At 38.9% G+C, this 18,773-nt stretch overlaps 1 protein-coding gene across 1 annotated transcript in view; it reads right to left on the bottom strand.

Moving 5' to 3' along the window:
* DDX10 (DEAD (Asp-Glu-Ala-Asp) box polypeptide 10) overlaps nt 1–18,773 on the bottom strand; it is a 224,382-nt gene that overhangs the window by 56,324 nt on the left and 149,285 nt on the right. Inside the window, 1 exon segment of the mRNA XM_006899049.1 lies at nt 17,173–17,229. Coding sequence (XP_006899111.1) covers nt 17,173–17,229 — 57 coding nt within the window.

Genomic DNA, 18,773 nt, shown 5'->3' with positions numbered 1-18,773 from the left:
CCTTTAGGCCATGGTCTTTGCAATCTCTTGCTACGCATCAGAGAGCTGGACAATGACTAGGGATGACAGAAGGAGAATTGATGCCTTTGAGCTGTGGTGTTGGAGATGAGTATTGTTTATACCACGGACTGCTAAGAAAACAAACAGGTTTGTCCTGGAGGTGGTGAAACGAGGCTGCTCTTTGGAGGCAAGGGTTCTGAAGCTTCATCTGACATACTTTGGACATGTTGCAAGGAGGGACCAGTCCTTGGAGAGGGACATCATGCTTGGGAGGGTGGAGAGAAGCACAGGGGAGGAAGACCCTCGATGAGATGGATTGATTCAGTGACTGGGGCTATGGGGGTAGGTGAGTCACAGGCAACTCGATGGCACATAATAATAACAGGCTAAATTATGAATATGCCAAATTTGGAAAACAAGAATAGCTCACGGTAAATCAAATGGCATCTGTATTTTGCTACTTTTCAGTATAAAGACAAAATTCTCTGATCCAAGGAAGTACTGTCCACAAGGTTCCCCGGCTGGTGTCTAGATCTACTCGGGTCTACAAGTTTGGATAAACAAGTGGATCTTTTAGCTGTCAGTCACAGACAATGTAAATTTACCAGCTGAAAGGGCAACTTTCTCTGCAAAAAATTAATCACTGCACAACTTATGTCATTGTTGTTGTTGGCAACACAATAAATATTTAGCATAGAAAGGCTGCTTTATGGAAACTTTGTGAATTCAATAAAGTTTTCTGTAAAAACTATACTGTCACAAAAGATTCCAACTGAAACTGAGATTCTGATATAACTCTTCAGAAATCTGATCAGGTCATTAAAATGAGATTCCGCCTGTACTGGCTATAACTAAAAGTGTTACATAAATTTAAAGAACTACAAATATGCAGGGCTTCCTAGATTTTCTATTTTCTCAGAATAACATCCAGATAATGAAAAGAACAAAAGACAAATGGGTGATGATTTCAAAGAATCATAAAAATAAAGTAACCGCATAAATTACTTATATTCAGGTTTGCACCATGCTTTCATCTAAGAATATTCTTTTGAAAAGTTAATACATAAAAAGAATTGTTAGGCAACTAGGCCTTCATCTGTTTAGGCTTTTCACATTAGGGACTATATATTCCAGAGTCCATGGGGGGAAAAACTTTTGAAAACATATTCAAATTTTTAGTTTCTCAGAACATTTTGATAGTTTACAAGTACCATGTAAAAAATGTTCACCTTTAGGTGGCTGTGTTTATAGATACTCATTAAAGAATCCTAGAAACTAGGAAAGTTCTTAGAAATAATCTGAAACCAACTACTTAATTCAGAATCTTTGTAATAAACTGAATCAAGTATATTTCAACTTTAATTTGAACATAACTGTTGGTGGTGATGGGATAACACTAATTGATAGCTAAGAAGTGGGGATGAAATCTGCCACACAATTAACTTTTAATATGAACTCTACAGTAGGAATCATAATTCAAAAACCATGCACTTGACCCTTTTCTTCTGAAGGTTAAGTGTATGAAAAATGTACTAATACGTATGGAGAAGCTATTAGGTGTCAGGCATAAACTGTGGTTTACAGTTGTAGCTCACTGATTCCTAAGAATAACTGTAGGATAGAGTTCTGAAAAGCCTTTTTTAAAAAAAAATAAGAAAGATGTAAATACTGGTTTGCTTACAAATTTTGTATACACTCTTTTCCACACCAGATCTTTCCCATTTCCTGTACCCACTCTCCCTCCACCCATCAAATTGTGTGACCCTAGGATTACCACCCCCCCACCCCCCTCCCCACCCTGTGCTCATTCTCACCTCTCAGCTCCCACCCTCCCCCTTAGATTCTTACAGACATTTTACTAGTTATTTCTACAATAATGGTCTTATATAATAGTTTTCCTTATGGCCCTGAGTTGGTTCTCTTAGCCTTATTTTACAGATGAAAAACTTAGGTTTAGATAATTTAAGAAATGTGTCCAACATCATATTGCTAGTGAAAAATGAGAAGTGATTTAGTTCAAGTCTGTGGGGCACAAAAGCTCATGTTCTGTCCTTCCTTAGGGTATATTCCGATCCAAATTAAATACCCACAGTTTCTCTCTAATCACAACTCACAGTTCCAACGTTCCCCCATCATTTTGTTTACTGATGGGATGAAGAGGGGAACCTAAGGGGGCTGCAGCCTGAGAATGTGCCTGGTAAAACTTGCATAACAATGGACAAGTATCAATCTCTTGGATCTCAGAGTCATCAGCTGAATAAAGGAAAATAACAACTATTGGGAGCATCACAGTGACAATAGAAAGGTTTTGTCAAAAGATCCTAAAAAATGAGTGAAAAGAAGACTACCTTTTAAGAGTTGAAACACAAAAAGGTGAAATGGGTTGGAGCAGAGTCACACAAAGCAAATTATTAAGTTGAGCTGTTTGAAAGTGATGTTTTTGTGGGTAAAGGAATTGTCAAATAGCAGTAATTTTGTAAGATTCAACCTTTCTAAGGTTCTCTCATGCTCAAAGAAGAATAATTTATCTAATAAGTTTATTGAGAGTTATTCCCTGATGGAGTGCATATAACGCTAGGATGTGAAATCTAAAAGACTGGATCAATTATGTGTGAAATTTAAAAGACTAGATCAACTATGTACATAAATCTACCAGGAGCCAATTCCATAAAAGCCTCCTGGAAATCAATCATCTGCCCTCCCCATTTCATTGTCCCTCTCTAGTTTGTAGCAATACAACAGTAATCCCTACACTGTCACTGCAAAAGTCACCAGTGAAGAGCAGATGGGTAAGGCAATGCCATCGGAGAGTGCTCAAAAAACCACAATGCAAAGAGCACTGGTGGTGTTCATGTGGAGTTCTGCACTGTCTCTGTGGAGACAAAGACCCTCTCTTTTTCTACCTGCCTCCAGTGCTTTCGCTGGATGCCTGGTTATTTATTTTTGGATAATATTAGAATGCTGTAGGCACTACTCTGCATATTAACACATTAGCAGTAAAATTAGCATCCAGTGTGAGCTTAAAAACACCACTATCACATTCCTTGCTGAGAAATTGCTTTGAGCTTACAATTCGGAAACTTCTTCAGAAAAAGAGTGATAGGGAATTCTAAGAATGGTATCAGAAGCACTTGTGATTTAAAAAAAAATATCTGTGACCCACTGGCCCTCTGGTTCCCATTGGACTGAATTAACACCCGTGAATACAAAAGCCTATGGGAGAGACTAGTTTGTAAAGTACATGTATTAAAACTTTACAGAACCTCCAAATGCCAACCCCATCAAGAGCAGAGTTTCACTCAAGTTGGCCTGACTCCTTTAAGAGATTTCAAATTTTACAGAGTAAGAAAACCTTCAGAAGCACTTTATATTGATTCTTGGTTCAAGAGTATCCCTTGAGATAAGCAAAACTCTTTCTTAAAACCCAGTTCCATACCAATGACAATCTTTTATTCTTTCAGCTGTTGTAATTATACATGTACTATCTCAATCAATCCCTCAACACTTAACTACAATTTTCATTTTAGAAATAGGGAGCTTATCTAAAAGTTTAAACCACTTAACCTAAAAATTCAAACTAAGATATTCAAAATTCAGGGCTCACCTATTCTATTCCACTTCCAACAACGAAGGAATCCACGTGGCGTACTCTTAACACATAGGATGCAGCACTGTGGCATATACAATTGGGGAGTGGGGTTAAGGGGTTGTGGGGGGAGGCAGAGCTAGAATGAACTTCCACTTTGTGTGCTATGGAGATTTGCATTCACAGTAACCCTAGAGAACAGGGCAGAGCTGCCCTTTCGGGCTTCCCAGGGTGTCATCTTTACTGGGGGCCACAATCGCGTCTCCTGAAGAGTTACTGATGTGTTCAAACCACTGATCGCTCTTTCAGTTAGCTGGTGAATACATAGCCATTGGTCCACCACCAGGACTCCAGGACTCCTTCAAAGCACACATGTGTACTCTGAAGTGTCTGTGTGTGCTTGCGGATAGTGGTGGTTTAGTGGTATAATTCTCTCCTTCCATGCAGGACAGCCAGGTTAGACTGTCAACCAGCACGCCGCAGGCCAGTATTACCTCAGTGAGCACAGCCACCACCCACATGTACACAGAGACTTGGGTACCGCTGTGATGATGCTGACGAGATTTAGTGTAGCTTCCTGTACAAGACCTCTGAGGAAGAAGGACCTAGTCACTTACTCCCCACTCACTGAAAACCCTGTGAAACTCAAGAGTCCTTACTAGGAGTCCTGGTGGTGCAACAGTTAAGTACTCAGCTGATAAAATGTTGACAACCTGAACACATTAATGGCTCTGCAAGAAAAAGATAAATTACTCCCTTAAAGTTGAAGAAAAAAAAAGATGACACACCCTAGAATATCCTATATGGTCAGAATGATGTCATATCACATGGGAGTTACAATGGCTCAAAATCAACTCCACAGCAACCAAGAGGAATCCTTACGGTCCTCAGAGCTTAGGATCCTTAGAAGTTGTTTCATCCAAACTCCCACCTAGGGCAGGGACTGCTGGGGGGGGGGGGGGGGGGGAGGTGCCTGCACTGCCAGGCACAGCAAGTTTAAGGGTCTGTAGGTGACAGTGAAAGGAAGAAATGGAAAGCGACTGAATCTTCTCCCATGGAGAGACCAAGAGGGAAGCCAGCTGCAGTAAGCATGGTGTGGGCATGGAGGACACAGTACTCTCACTCACGAGGGAATTCATTCTATTTTGCAATAGTTTAAACTGTCAAAAAGTGCTTCCATTTGTTGCTATTTTTCTGTGTCATCTAGTAGGAACCGACTCATCACAGACCTGCTAGCGGATAGGCAGCTAATCGCATGGGAAGAGACTGCCCATCTTGCTTCTACAGGCAGCTGGTAGATTCAACCCATGTGCCTTTGTGTTGGGAACACAATTCCTCACCTGAGGCCACTAGAGAGTCTTCCCACCAGGCACCTTTTAATCTCCATCAGCTCTGTTTTTTCATTTGTTGTTGATTCCCACCTCCCATATGCCATATTATCAGCTTTGCAGCAAATTCTGTGGCTATAATGCACGATGGAATTGTCTCGTGTTTCTTTTTTCTGCTGATGTTATTTGGAAAACAAAGTATTACAGTTAATGCAATAACCCTTTTGATTTTCAGCAACTTAATCTATTAAATAAAACAAATGTCTCTACCTTCTGGGGGCTGAGTAAGCACACCTACTATGAGTAGCTAAGCCAACTAAGAGAAAGAGACCCTTGGGGTTATCTCAAACAGATTTTACACACTGTCTGATCCAATTTCACCCAATGCCCACAAGGAGAAGACATTTATATTATTTATTTATGCTTGGTGCTATAAGATCTGGGTTGTGTTAAAATTCTAGAAACATCTGAAATATCTTATGGGGCAACTTTGTATCAAGGACAAAAGATATAAGGAAACATTTCTGGTCAAATAATATTATGATATGATGCAAGAGGGTTTCAGCTTTGAGTCCTTTTTCTTGACCATTTAGCCTGACGGGGAAGAGGTTTTATCAAAGCAATTGAAAATTCCTTGTAAAGAGACAAAGGGGAAAGAAGATCCAGATGCCAAAAATGTTCTGAAAAGGAGGTGAAAGAGAACTCCTGGTTAGGATACCCAGGTCAAGGGAACTAACCTAAAAGTTCTAGAACGGTTCACTTCTGTATAAAACGATTGTTCAATAGGTCAAGGGTGTAAAAAAATTACATGTCTGTTCTCCCAGGCACAGCAAGTTTAGGGGTCTACAGGTGACAGTGATAAGAAGGACTGGAAAGAGCCTGTTAGGTCTTTTCCCATGGAGATTTCAAGAGGGAAGATAACATGCTCATCTCTGATAAATACCCTGCTTTTGAGATACAAGGTGTCAGTTTGACCTCAAATTACACTTTTAACACAATTAAGACACTCTTATCTACTTACTTAGAAGATCAGCATCCAAGGGCTCAATTTTCAAACTAAAAAATTAGCTACATGGTCCAAACTTAAGTATCATCATAATAATTATGCCAACACAAGAGGAAAATGCAAAGTTCTGAAGTAGCCTTCTACTAATCCATGACAGAGTCCTAAAGAGCTCCTGAAAAGTTCGAGATGATTCACCTGTTATATTTACTTTACAAATATTTACCAGAGAGCTCATGCCAGGTCCAAACTTGGGCAGTCATGTCTGATCTCAAATAACAGTGTAGCCTATATTTAATGAAGGAAATTTCTAGTTTCCAGAAGCCTTTGCAACAAGCCTTTAGGAACAAGGGTTAATAAGGTTTAAAAAAAAATGAAGAACAGGGAATAGAAAAAGATGGAGGACTTGAGAAATTAGCATCAATAAAAAAAAAACCACTAAAAAAAACCCCAAAAAAACCCAAAACCAACATACTTGTATTTTCACTGGGAAAAATGCTAAAGAGAAATACATTGAAATATCTTTTCAAGTTCACACACACAAATCCCAAAACCAATCACCACTAAGTAGCACAATTAGGTTTTTTTAAGAGAGTCATAATGGTAATTGTGCTGGAAATAATACAAGTCCATTGAGAAGCAAGCACACAGAACCAAGATGGACTCATATTTTTACTGTCAAAACACATTTGTTTTGCAAACCAAAACTGTCTAAATCTGTGGAGAATATGATCTCAAAGTATCACTGGCTTTGTGCAACTCAAATACTTTTTATAGTCTTACACCCCCATTTCTGTACCCCCTACGCTAACTTATATAAGTGCTAATTTTAAGGGAGTGAAGAATGTTTTCTTAAGTATTTTATGCTTATCACCAATTTGCTTTTCTCTCAGAGAGCTAAGCACAGTGAAGACTGGTTTTACCAACACTAAAATAGAACACAATGATCTTACAGTAGATGCAGTATAAATAATGAAATATCACTTATGTAAAATTAGGTTGACTTTGATTGCATTAGTCATCAATCTCTTTTACATATTTGTGATTCTTCCTGTTGATATAAAATGATACCAGCATTTGGTGTCCATAGGAATATTAGACAAGCTGTACTTTCAAGAACAAATAGTACAAAAGAATCATGAAAGTTAATTCATAGGGAGAAGGCAGCAATGAAGTTATTTTAGGAAGTCATTCTCAGTGTAATCATTTGTTAACTTTTACATATATTCATATTTCACTGAAACTGTTATATATAAATAAAGGGAAGCATCTGTTCTAGAATCAATTGTCTCTCTCAACCCCTTACAGTCTAAACCAGAGAGAATGAAGATGGAGCTGGGATGTCAATGGGCACCTGGAAATGAAAGCTGAAATTTATTCTAAATTTGAGAAGAGAGGAGCAAAAGGAGCTTTTCCTTTCTCAGCATTCAGGTGGTACAGACTGGAGCCTGGCTAAAAAGAAAAGCAATGGATGAAAGGAAGTGGGACACTAGTTCAAGTTCTATTTTCTACCAGTAAGAGCTTTGGTGTTCAGGAGTTTCAAACCTGCAGGATGCCTTTACTAGAGGAAAAATGCACCTCTGAGTTATACTTCAGGTGGCCATATGACTGGAGCTTGCCAGGTGTCAATTTAAAAGTGTTATTCAAGTATAACTTCATCTCACCCCTTTCACTCTTAAAAGTATGTTGTCTACAAATGGAGATGTGTACACCAATGTTCATAGCAGTGTTATTCACCATCATATGCACATGGTAACAGCCCAAATGTCCAACCACAACTGAATGGATTGAGAAATTATGGTACATTCACACAATGGAATATACTACCAGCATGCATGATTTTGAAAATCACTACCTAACTTACGAGGGACTGGAGAGCAACATACTAAGTGAACTAACTCAGGCCCATAAGAACACATATTATATAAGACCAGTACAGTAGAAATAAGAAAGATAACTAGTAAAACGTGTATGAAGATCCAAGGGAGGTAGTGTGGGAGCAGAGGGGCGGGGGTGAGGGACCGTGGGTGTGCAATCAGAGGGCCATAGTTTTATAGGCGGAAGGAGGGGTGGGTAAAGGAAATGTTAGCGATCTGGTGTGAAAAACAATGTATACAAACTTTACAAGTAAACCAATATAAAATAAAAATTTTATTTAAAAACAAACCAACAACAGAAAAATACCCCACTAACAACAAAAACCAATGCTGCCTGCATGGTACTTTAGATAGTTACCACAGTGATAACAGAACTAACCCAGCTACAGTGCATTAACACCATATATAACCTCTTTTTTTATGGAAAAACATCCAACTACAAACTAACTTTAGAGATCTAATTATATGCATTTAATAATTTTCATTTGAGCTCATAACAGTTTTCTATGGTTTCCCCTCACCTTACCTCACCTCATTATTTTGTTCAGTTTATTATTCTTTACCCAAAATGACCTTGAAACATTTCCAAAATTATGGAGCTTCCCAATAAACAACATACTATACTCTATCATAGTTTGGATAGCTTCACAATGAAGGTGAAATAACTGTTCTTAAGAGTTACTGCTTCATCCAGTGGCTTAATAAATATTAAGTATCTACTATTTGTTGGGGACTAGGCTGTACCGGTGATATGGTGATGAAGAAAACAAGAAATCGCTGCCTGGTCTTGGAGGTTGCATTCTATCGGGAGTGAGATGATTCATTCACTCATTGGCTCATTCACAAATCTTATCATAAAGAACGAACAGCTCTGGTGCCTTAGTGATAGGGAATTGCACTACCCACTGAAAGGCAAGTGGTTTGAATTCACCAGCTGCTCTGTGGGAGAAAGATGGGTAATCTTCTCCCATGCAATTTATGCCTCTGACAACTCACTGGAGGGTCAGCCTGTGGATCACTTATAACTCGATAATATACAACAACAACAACATTATGAAGTAAAAGGGAGCTCCGGTGGCTTCATTGGTAAGTAGCTGTGCTGCCAACCCATAGGTAGATGGTTCAAATTCACCAGCTCCTCCACAGGAGAAGGATGGGCAACCTCCTCCTGTGTTATCTGCAGCCTCTGTTAATCCACTGGAACATCAGCTATGGGTCAGTTCTGACTCAATGGCACAAAACAACAACAAAATTAAAAGGTAACCACTGTGATGTGTGACTGAGGCTGTTAAGAACAGAAAGACTTAAATCTGAGTAAGAGAGACCAACAACCAAGAAGGTGCTATAAATAGCTAGAGAGGCTCTGTTGTTCTTTGCCTTTGAGTCGAGCACGACTCATAGCAACCCTCTGAATAAAATTTGAAAGTTCATACAGTTTCCAGAGGCATGCTGTTTAGGAAGTGGGGATGTGGAGTCAATCTTGACTCACAGCAACCCTACAGAACACATCAGAACAGTCCCAAAATGTTTTCAAAGCAAATACATCTTTCTAGATGCAGCAGCTGCTAGGTTCAAACCCTAGGTCTTTCAGCAAATGAATACTTAAAACATTTTGCCACCAGAATTAAAAGGAATAACTGTTAATCTAAGCCTTAAAAGAAGAGCAGGCATTCATCATAAAGATGTTATCATGGCCAGAGCTTTTTCCTCTCCCTCATTAACCCTAAATCTCCATGCTTTCAGAAGGACAGTTCTCACATATAATTTAGGAAGGTTAAACTTTTAATTTAGTAATCTTCCCCCACCACCACCACCACTTCATCACCAGGTAAGAAAAAAAAAAAAACCACAAAAAAAACCAAGCAAACAACAAAACACTATTATTAATCCCCAAGCAAAACAAACCAACACTAGAATCAGCAGTAAAATAAAATCTTTTTGGGCTTCCCAGTCATCGCAGGCAGATATTTAAGTGGAGAGACCAAGACATCTAAAGATTCGGGATTATTTATTTAACACGTTGCCGCACACTTTTAAATTGACGACCATGCTTAGAAACACGTTTTGACATTATTTGCGGCAATGTGTTAAAAACAAAAAACAGTAGAAGGGCAGGGTAATGGTCTTACTAAAGCACTGAAACAAGTTATTACTTGAACTATTCACTCAGAGACACAAAATGACTCATTCAGGGCACCATTAAAAAAATTACTGTATCACTGAAGCAAACAGCATCCTTAAGAGTTCAGTCCTTTCAAATGGGAGAGCAATTTACTTTCAAGAAGCACTTCTGCTTTCCGTGGAAATGGAAACTCTGAACATACTTATGTTTTCATCATTGGGTTTTTAATTTTATCAAAGGTAGTTTGGTTTAAAATAAATTTGTCCTTTATAGCTCCTGCAATCCTAATCATACGAAAAAGAAACAAACCAGTAAAAATCTCAGTATTATAAAATGTGAGAGGGATAATGTGGGAGTCAGGGTTACTATATGACTATTTTAATTTAGTGTTTATCAATAAAGCACTATAAAAATTAGGCACTCTTTGAGCCTGAAACAGAAGTCACTCAATATAAAATAATAATTTTTAAAAAGAAAAAACTCCGAAAATGCAAAGGCTTAATGTCTAGGAATGACTTTACCAACATTTATTAATATTCATTTTTAAGGAAAACCTTTACTTCCTCACAACCTTCATGTACTTGGATACATACAATACTAAATTTGAATGCACCAATGTATGTCAAACCTTTACATTTTCCTGGAAGTAGAGGATAATTTGGAGCTATTTATTGGTCCTGTGTTGGAAGATAAAATGAGAAGCCCTGGTGTCCTTCTCAAACGACCTGGCCATTTCCTGAGGGCTCCCAAGTACCTCTGCCGTCGAAACCCCAAGGGCCAATGCTGAGCCATAAACTGCTACAGCAGATCGATGACTGCCACACCACTTCAGGGACCAAACAAGTTCAAAAACTATTCTGAAGCAGTGACACAGGGTCTTTGTTAAGTAATAGTGTTTGGTTGTTTTTTCAATATTCTATCAGGTACTATCACTACTACTTTATGAGTAAATGGACACTTTAACACCAAAAAAAGCAGAAAGAGTACAATATAAAAATGAGTTCATTTAGCCAAAGAAAAGGTCTTCATACAAGGTCTATAATATGAGTGAATTAATCAGCCAGTTCAGATCATGTCTCAAGTCTATTCACGTTCTAAAATCATACAAGATCTTTCTCTTTCTCCCCTGCCCCCTTTCTTCATTTTGGACCTTCCATCTTAAGACTAGCTTCAAAAATGCCTTTTGTTTAAAAAAAAAAAGAAGTTTTTTGCTAGCTGAAATCACTTTGTTGTTGTTATTATGTGCCACTGAGTCGCTTGCGACTCATAGCGACCCTATGTACAACAGCCCTAAACTCTGCTCTGTCCTGTGCCAATTGCACTGTCTCTGACACTCCCATCCTGAATACAACAGTCACTGAATCAATCCACCTCATAGAGGGCCTTCTCTAACTGCGCTGTCCCTACACACTTCCAAGCATGATGTCCTTCTCCAAGGGCCGTTCTCTCCTTACAACATGCCCAAAGTATGTTAGATGGAGCCTCAGAATCCTTGCCTCCAAGGAGCCGCCCGGTTTAACCCTTTCCAGGATGAATCTGTTTTCCTAGTAGTCCATGGTACTCTCAATACTCTTCTCCAGCACCACAGCTCAAAAGCATCAATTCTCCTTCTGTCCTCCCTGGTCATTGTCCAACTCTCTGATGCATAACGAGTGATTGCAAAGACTATAGCCTGTGTCAGATGCACCTTAGTCTCCAGAGAGACACCATTGCTCTTCAGCACTTTGGAGACTTTCCCATCGCAATATGTCTTTTAATTTCCCGGCTACTAGTGCCAAGAGTGTTGACTGTGGAGCCAAGCAAACTAAAGCTGTGAACAATCTCAGTCTCTTCACCATCCATTCTGATGCTGCCAATTGGTCCAGTGGTGAGAATCTTTGTCTTCTTGACATTGAGCCTCAATCCATATTGGAGGCTGCAGTCCTTGACCCTCTGCAGCAGGCGCTTCAGGTCTTCCTCAGTTTCAGCAAGCAGGGTTGTGTCATCTGCACAATGCAGATTGTTGATAGATCTTCCACCAATCTTGACCTCACATTTCTCCTCATAGAGCCCAGCTTCCCAGATAATCTGTTCTGCATAAAGGTTGAAAAGGTATGGAGATAGGACACATCCCTAAAACTAATTTATAAGATGGCTACTTGGTAAGTAAATGAATAACATACCTTTACAACACTTTAAAAAATGTCAATTTCCAGTTGGTTTAATTACCACTGGAAAATGTTTGTCATTCCCCTGTAGTATCTGGTCCCCACTGGACCCTCATCATTTCCTTCACCTGCTCCCCCCACCGACCAAACTGTGCAGCTCTGCAACTGCATCCTGGCCCATCCTCACCCTTCTGCCCCCAACCCTCACCTCCTTGTACCCCCAATATGTTTTTCCCAATTAAAAAAAAATTAAAAATGTCAATTTCAAACATAGTTATAACTTTAATTATGCTAATTATGATCCTCCTGCCAAAATATATACATACATATATAAGAATTATAATCACCTATAACATATTCAAATTCAGATTTAAGTTTTCCTATGTTGAAGTCTCTGAGCTGTTCTTATGCTTTGCTCTTACACAGGAAATGTTTAGGTCTATCAACATAATACTACTACTATGCTTAATAATTTCTACTTTCTTTTCAAAAGCAGTATCATACTGAAATGTTTCTCAGGTTCTAATTTCTCAGTTTTCAGTACTTTTTCTTTCTCTTTGCTCAAAGCCACCAGAGGCTGATACCAGCTGCTTGGTGTCCAGCAAGGAGCACAATGAACAAGAAGGAATGAGGTAAAGCTGATATTTCCAGGACTACACAGCTTCTCTGAATCCAAAAAAGCAATGTTCATTATTGAGCAAGGCTAACACTATTTTTTTAAAAATTAATATTCCTAAATTATAAGAACATAGAATAGGCTATTAGACAAAACCGAAACATTTCCATTGTATAATTTAAGTATTTTGACAGTAAAGATAGTTTACAGTACATAAGATCTATCCCAAACCACTAAATCTTAGACACCTAGAAAACCTTATTTGGCCATTATAGCTTCAAGTTTACTCCCAGCAATGTATAAACCTTAGATTTCTTAACAAAAACGTTGTATCAGATGCCTCAGAATTCTATTCCCATTATATTTTAATTACACTTTTCCTTAATTTACACTTTCGAGCAATTTTTCTTAGAAATATTTTCAATATTGTTGCTGCTGTTGTTATGTGCCATTGAGTCGCTTGCGACTCATAGCGACCCTATGTACAATAGCTCTAAATTCTGCTCTGTCCTGTGCCAATCTCATTGTCTCTGACACACTCACCCTGATTGCCCCAGTCACTGAATCAATGCACCTCCCAGAGGGCCTTCCCCTCCTGCGCCTGCCCTCCTCCCTCCCAAACATGATGTCCTTCTCCAAGGACTGGTCTCTCCTTACAACATGACCAAAATATGTCAGATGAAGCCTCAGAATCCTTGCCTCCAAGGAGCAGCCTGGTTTAAACCTCTCTAGGATGAATCTGTTTGTTTTCTTAGCAGTCCATGGTACCCTCAACACTCTTCTCCAACACCAAAGCTCAAAAGCATCAATTCTCCTTCTATCCTCCCTGGTCATTGTCCAGCTCTCTGACTCATAACAACTGATTGCAAAGACCATGGCCTGTACCAGATGCACAGATATCTATTCTCAGTATATTGAAAATTGTTGTACATAGGGTTTTCAGAGGCCTGCTATTTTGGAAGTGCATGGCCAATCCTTCTTCCTAGTGTGTCTTAAATCTGAATGTTCAGATTTAGAGAAGTATCCAACAGATAAGCATTTTACAGAAAAAGTGAAATTAGATCCGTTATTGTGGAATTAACCATTAGTTTCAGTGTTGTCCCTGCCCTTGGCACAAGTGTCCTGACCCGCTTATTTCTTAGCTCCACCATCCATCAAGATACCCCTCCACTTCTACCCACTCCCTTCAACATCTATCTCCCATTGTCTAGCCCTTGATCTGATAGCTTAGATCTAAAGCTTCCTTGGTTTCTGTGAGTCCAGATTCATTAGCTGCCAACAGTTTCTTATGCTGTGACCAGAGTCTCCTAAATTTAGTGGTAATGTGTCCCAAATGGAGATGATGTGTCCTGTGGAACTGGTGTTTAGAACAGTTTTCAATATGCTGGGAATAGATATCCTATAATCATCATTTATAAAACAGAAAGCTCATTATCAAGCCTTCCCTTTTCTGGAACATAAAAATATAACTCTATTAACTCTTCTTTGAGTGAATTTTTTTCTTTTAAAATTAAAAAATACTCTCTTTTCCTCTGTATAAAATAAAACATGATTTTTGCTTAACAAAACACACATAAAAAATGGAGGAAGCTTCGTATGTGAGGTCTCCCTTTCTCATGCATAGAGTACCTCTGCTAATCCTTAATACAACTATAAACGGGTACATTCTACTTCCTGGTATATTAACCTTGCAAATGCCACTTTGACTGCCCAGCACAGCAGGGAGCTCTAGTGGCCTATAGCTGGGCTGCCTACCCAATGGCATGTGGTCTGAATCCACCAGCTGCTCCATGGGAGAAAGAAGGACTGTCTCCCACCACAGGATTTACTGTCACTGAAAACTTGCTGGGGGCTCAGCTAAGAGTCAGTTTTGACTCAACAGCATAAAACAACAGCAACATTAAGATAGTGTTAGGACAGTTTGACAGTTCGGGGATTGAAAGATGTTCTAAACTAAAATGGACTAAAGTGCCCCATTTAGTCAAGCTTAGAAAATTAAAAAAATTAACATTCCTAAGTCACAGAATGAAGATGTTTTAGGAAGATTTAAAATAAAACAACCTTTACTCTAAAACTACATAAATCGTTTCACCATTCAAAGCACATTGTGCAGAAGCAAACACCCCCCCACCCCACACACACACAGAGTAAAAGACCTGACAATTCATAAAATACATTTCTTCTTAGGCATCAGGTTCAGAATCATCAACTCTTTCCTGATTCTCTCCAAAAAGAACTTCCGAAAATCTGTTTACAAAGGGACACCTGAAAAGCCAGGAGGGACATCATCTCCTGTCACTTTGATATGAAAAGCCGGGTGCTGAAAGGTTGATTCGAGCTAATTCCTTGGGCTCCATCAGTCAGCCCGAGCCTGTCACTCCTGCCAGTGCCTGGTGTCTTGAGGAACGTTTGGATACTGGCTACAAAACATCCAGCACTATCCCTCTGGTATATCACTCCTACAAGGGGCCTGCCATCGCTGAGCAGTCAGGCAGCAAGAGCTCAGATGGAGATAGAGGAAGCGAAGCTATTCCAAACAACAGTAAAATACAGCCACAGCCTATTTAAAGCTCCAGGCTAAGCAGCAGAGCCGTATCAACTGCAGAGCCTCTTCTTCTCATCCCTAGTACAAACCCAAGTGGTTACACAAAATGAAACCTGCTCTTGACCACAGACTCCTTCCCTGGATGTCTAGAAAACGAACAGACATGGCAAATATGGGGAGGGAAGAGAAAGGGAATAGAGAGAAAGATCTAGTTTAGAAATCTATCCCAAGGGAACAACCAGCCTTTTGAGTTTTTCTCTGTTTAGTTGCTTTTACTCCCCAGCATGGATGTGGTATTAAAATCATCCAAACACCCCAATTTTTAGGGAAAAATAGAAAATGGATCCAGAGAATGGGCTTTCAAATGAGAACAATTCCTTACAAAAAATACAGTATCCATTAGGATAAAAAACTGAAACCATTATCTAAGAATATATCCAAATATGTACGAGTACACACAAAGGAAATATAGTAACAGGGTTTGTAAGCTTTGGGTTCCAGGTTCTATCTTAAATTTTATACTTTTCCTATATAGAAATGAGGGTTTCTCAGTGAAATAAAGAAAGGTTTTTATGTTTTATGCTGAATATCCAATATTTATAAACCTCAAGTACTTTCATTTAGGCTTAAATCCTCTTAAATTTTCCCCATGCTGGTCCCTAAGAGCTCATTTTTATGCCACGGTGGTTCATGTCTGCATTTTTAAAGCATATGCGGAACCCAGCACTTGCTTTAGCAGTCAGGCTGCACACATTGTGCTCATGTTTTCCAGCACCTTTGAAGACAGAGTGGTATTTAATATGGAATATAAGCAGGCTTTTCATTGTACACTGCAGAGTAATTGCTTCCCACTTCAGAGCTACAGCATGAGTTATCATCTCAGGCTCGCTGTCTAAGTGCTGTGGCCAGCATGGAGAAAAATGACAAAGAACACTATGGGCTTACTCAAGGGAGTCAGGTCTTCACCAAGTGACAAGAAGAAATCCTGCCTGGCCAGGCATGGCATAATGAGCTACACCATGAGAAAGGACGTATGTTAAAGTGCCCTGGATTTAGGAAACCTATTGTCCTCAGAATGCAGCAGCTGAACCCATTTTGGTGTCCAATACACCAGATATATAGCTGCACATGGATGGTGTTTACAATGATGCACATATGTATCTGAGGAAAACTCTACACATATATTTACTAAACTTATTCTTTACAGATTATAGTGAAAATGAGAAACATGATTCCCTTTAGATTCTAGAAGCTCACCTAACCCAACCCAATACTTTCAGAGCTTCCTAATACCAAGATGGTTTACCAAATGCTTTCCATATGGTCTACAGATAGAAGTCTTTTTATTTATTATATAAAGTAGATTATTCTTTACTTAAATATCTCTTTTATGTAGTTTTCATTTTCTCTCTTGCTTCCCCCTATCATAATCCCTCCCCTTTTTTCAGCAATACAAAGCATTTTTTAAAAAGTGTATATAGCTTTTTTCTTCACCCAACTTACCTGTTTATTAAGTGGTACATGTAGCCTCTCTCTTCACCCACTTACCTGCTTATTAAGTGGTGCTCTCCAGTTCCTCCTTTCTCAACCCTGGTAACCCTCCAAGATTAATTGTATCTATGTGTTAACATTTTCTGGTCTATGTATAATGAGTTTAAAGTCCTAGCTGCCTGAACCACACAGTCAATGGTTTTCTGTATTCAACAGACACCTAATGAATGGAAAAAGGGTCTCAGAGAAGCTGGGCAAAGCCTAAAAAACAAATCCTTCAGCATCATTACAGAAACAAGTGAATATGAAGGAAAAAGAAAACTGACAAGCACAGATGGGTAAATTAAACACAATATGAAGGCCATCACGTGTAAATGAGTATATGGACATACTGAGAAGTGTCCCAATTCCAGTTCAACATTATAGACATCATTCTGGTTGAGACATGAACCCTTACCTTTACTTGTCTCTTGTTGGCTTCTCTTCTGGCTTCCCTTTCTTTCAGTCTTTTCTCCTACAACAATAACAACAAAAAAATTAGCAACATATAAACTTGTATATATTTGGTATAAATCAGATTATAAAGTCAAGACCATTTTTTTCTTAAGCCAGATGATCTGGCACATTAATTATCAACACTATTTCCTGAGTACACTTTAAGGACTCAGCATATAGACTCATAATCTTTAATTATATAGGTCAGCTGAGCTGACACCGAAAGTCAGGTCTACCAGAACTTTTTTTTTCTTTTTATCTTTTATTTATCTTTGCTAATTCATTTCTTATATATATACATATATACAAACATTCATACACCAGGATTCCATATATTTGTATACCTGAACACCAACCAAAGGTAAGATGGTTTTGTAAGAGTTTGAAATTCTTAGTAATCCACAGACCTAGAGTTTTTCTTGCCACTAAAAAAGGCAGTATACGCAATGGGAGAAACTAAGAACACAGTGGAGTCACAAAACACAAAACAAAACACATACTGTTTCGCCTGGGTCATATCTCAGCTGTACCACTCATGATCTAAATGATCTTGGACAAGTCCGCACTAAAGTCTAATCATCACATCCATGTACATATTTACTTATCCTTAACACAATGGTTGTGGGAACTAAAAACAAGATGGGAGAAGGACACAGCTGCTGGTTCGTTTCATAGGGCTAATCATAAAGATAGTAAGTCAGTGTTTAAAGGAAATAGCTATCTAAATCCTTGAAATGTATGGGTGACTAACATCATGTATCTTCACATTCCACATAAATTGATACCTAGCCAGCAGGAAATCCACATCCTTTGTCTTCTTGGTGAACCTACCATTTACAAAGAAGAAAAGACCTCAAGGGATATTTTAATATCTTAAAGACTAACTGGAAGCCCCTTGACTTTCTTTATTCCTGAAAATGTAAAACCAAAGATGACCCTATTTCTTTGCCAACACTCAAATCTCATTCTGTATACTGTGTGATTCGTAAACTGTATGATCAACTACTCAATCTCCAGGGTTGTTTTAACTTTGCTTCTCCTTGCAGAAATTTCCTGCCAATACATGAGATTACGATAAGGATTTCAAGAGTTCAATCAGATACATAGGTAAGGACAGTAGCTGAGGTGGGCAGGATTGTTGTTGTTGGGTACCATCGGGTCAAGTATGAGTCAGAGCAACCCCATGAGCAATAGATGTGCAACCCTGTCTCATCCTGTGCCATCCTCATCATCTCTGACATTGCCAATCCATCTGGTTGAGAATCTTCCTCTCTTTCACTGACCCTCCACATTTCCACTGCATGATATGCTTTTCCTAAGAACAGCCTCTCTTAGCAAACTGTCAAAAATAAGTGAAACAAAGTTTCATCATCTTTGAAGTCAAAACACAAGGAAGAATCCAAGACACTAAAGAGCTGAACAGAAGATTCCAAAAGGCAGCACGGAATGACAAAGCAAAATATTACAATGAAATGTGCGAGGAGCTAAAGTCGGAAGATCAAAAGGGCCGAACTCGTTCAGCATTTCTTAAGCTCAAGGAACTGAAGAGCAAATTCAAACCTC

Source organism: Elephantulus edwardii, unplaced genomic scaffold, assembly GCF_000299155.1.
Source record: "Elephantulus edwardii isolate Elephantulus edwardi_28Jun2011 unplaced genomic scaffold, EleEdw1.0 scaffold00245, whole genome shotgun sequence".
In the NCBI taxonomy this organism is placed as follows: Eukaryota; Metazoa; Chordata; class Mammalia; order Macroscelidea; family Macroscelididae; genus Elephantulus; species Elephantulus edwardii.
The sequence above is the reverse complement of the archived record's forward strand: the minus strand, read 5'-3'. Positions and strand labels throughout refer to the sequence as shown.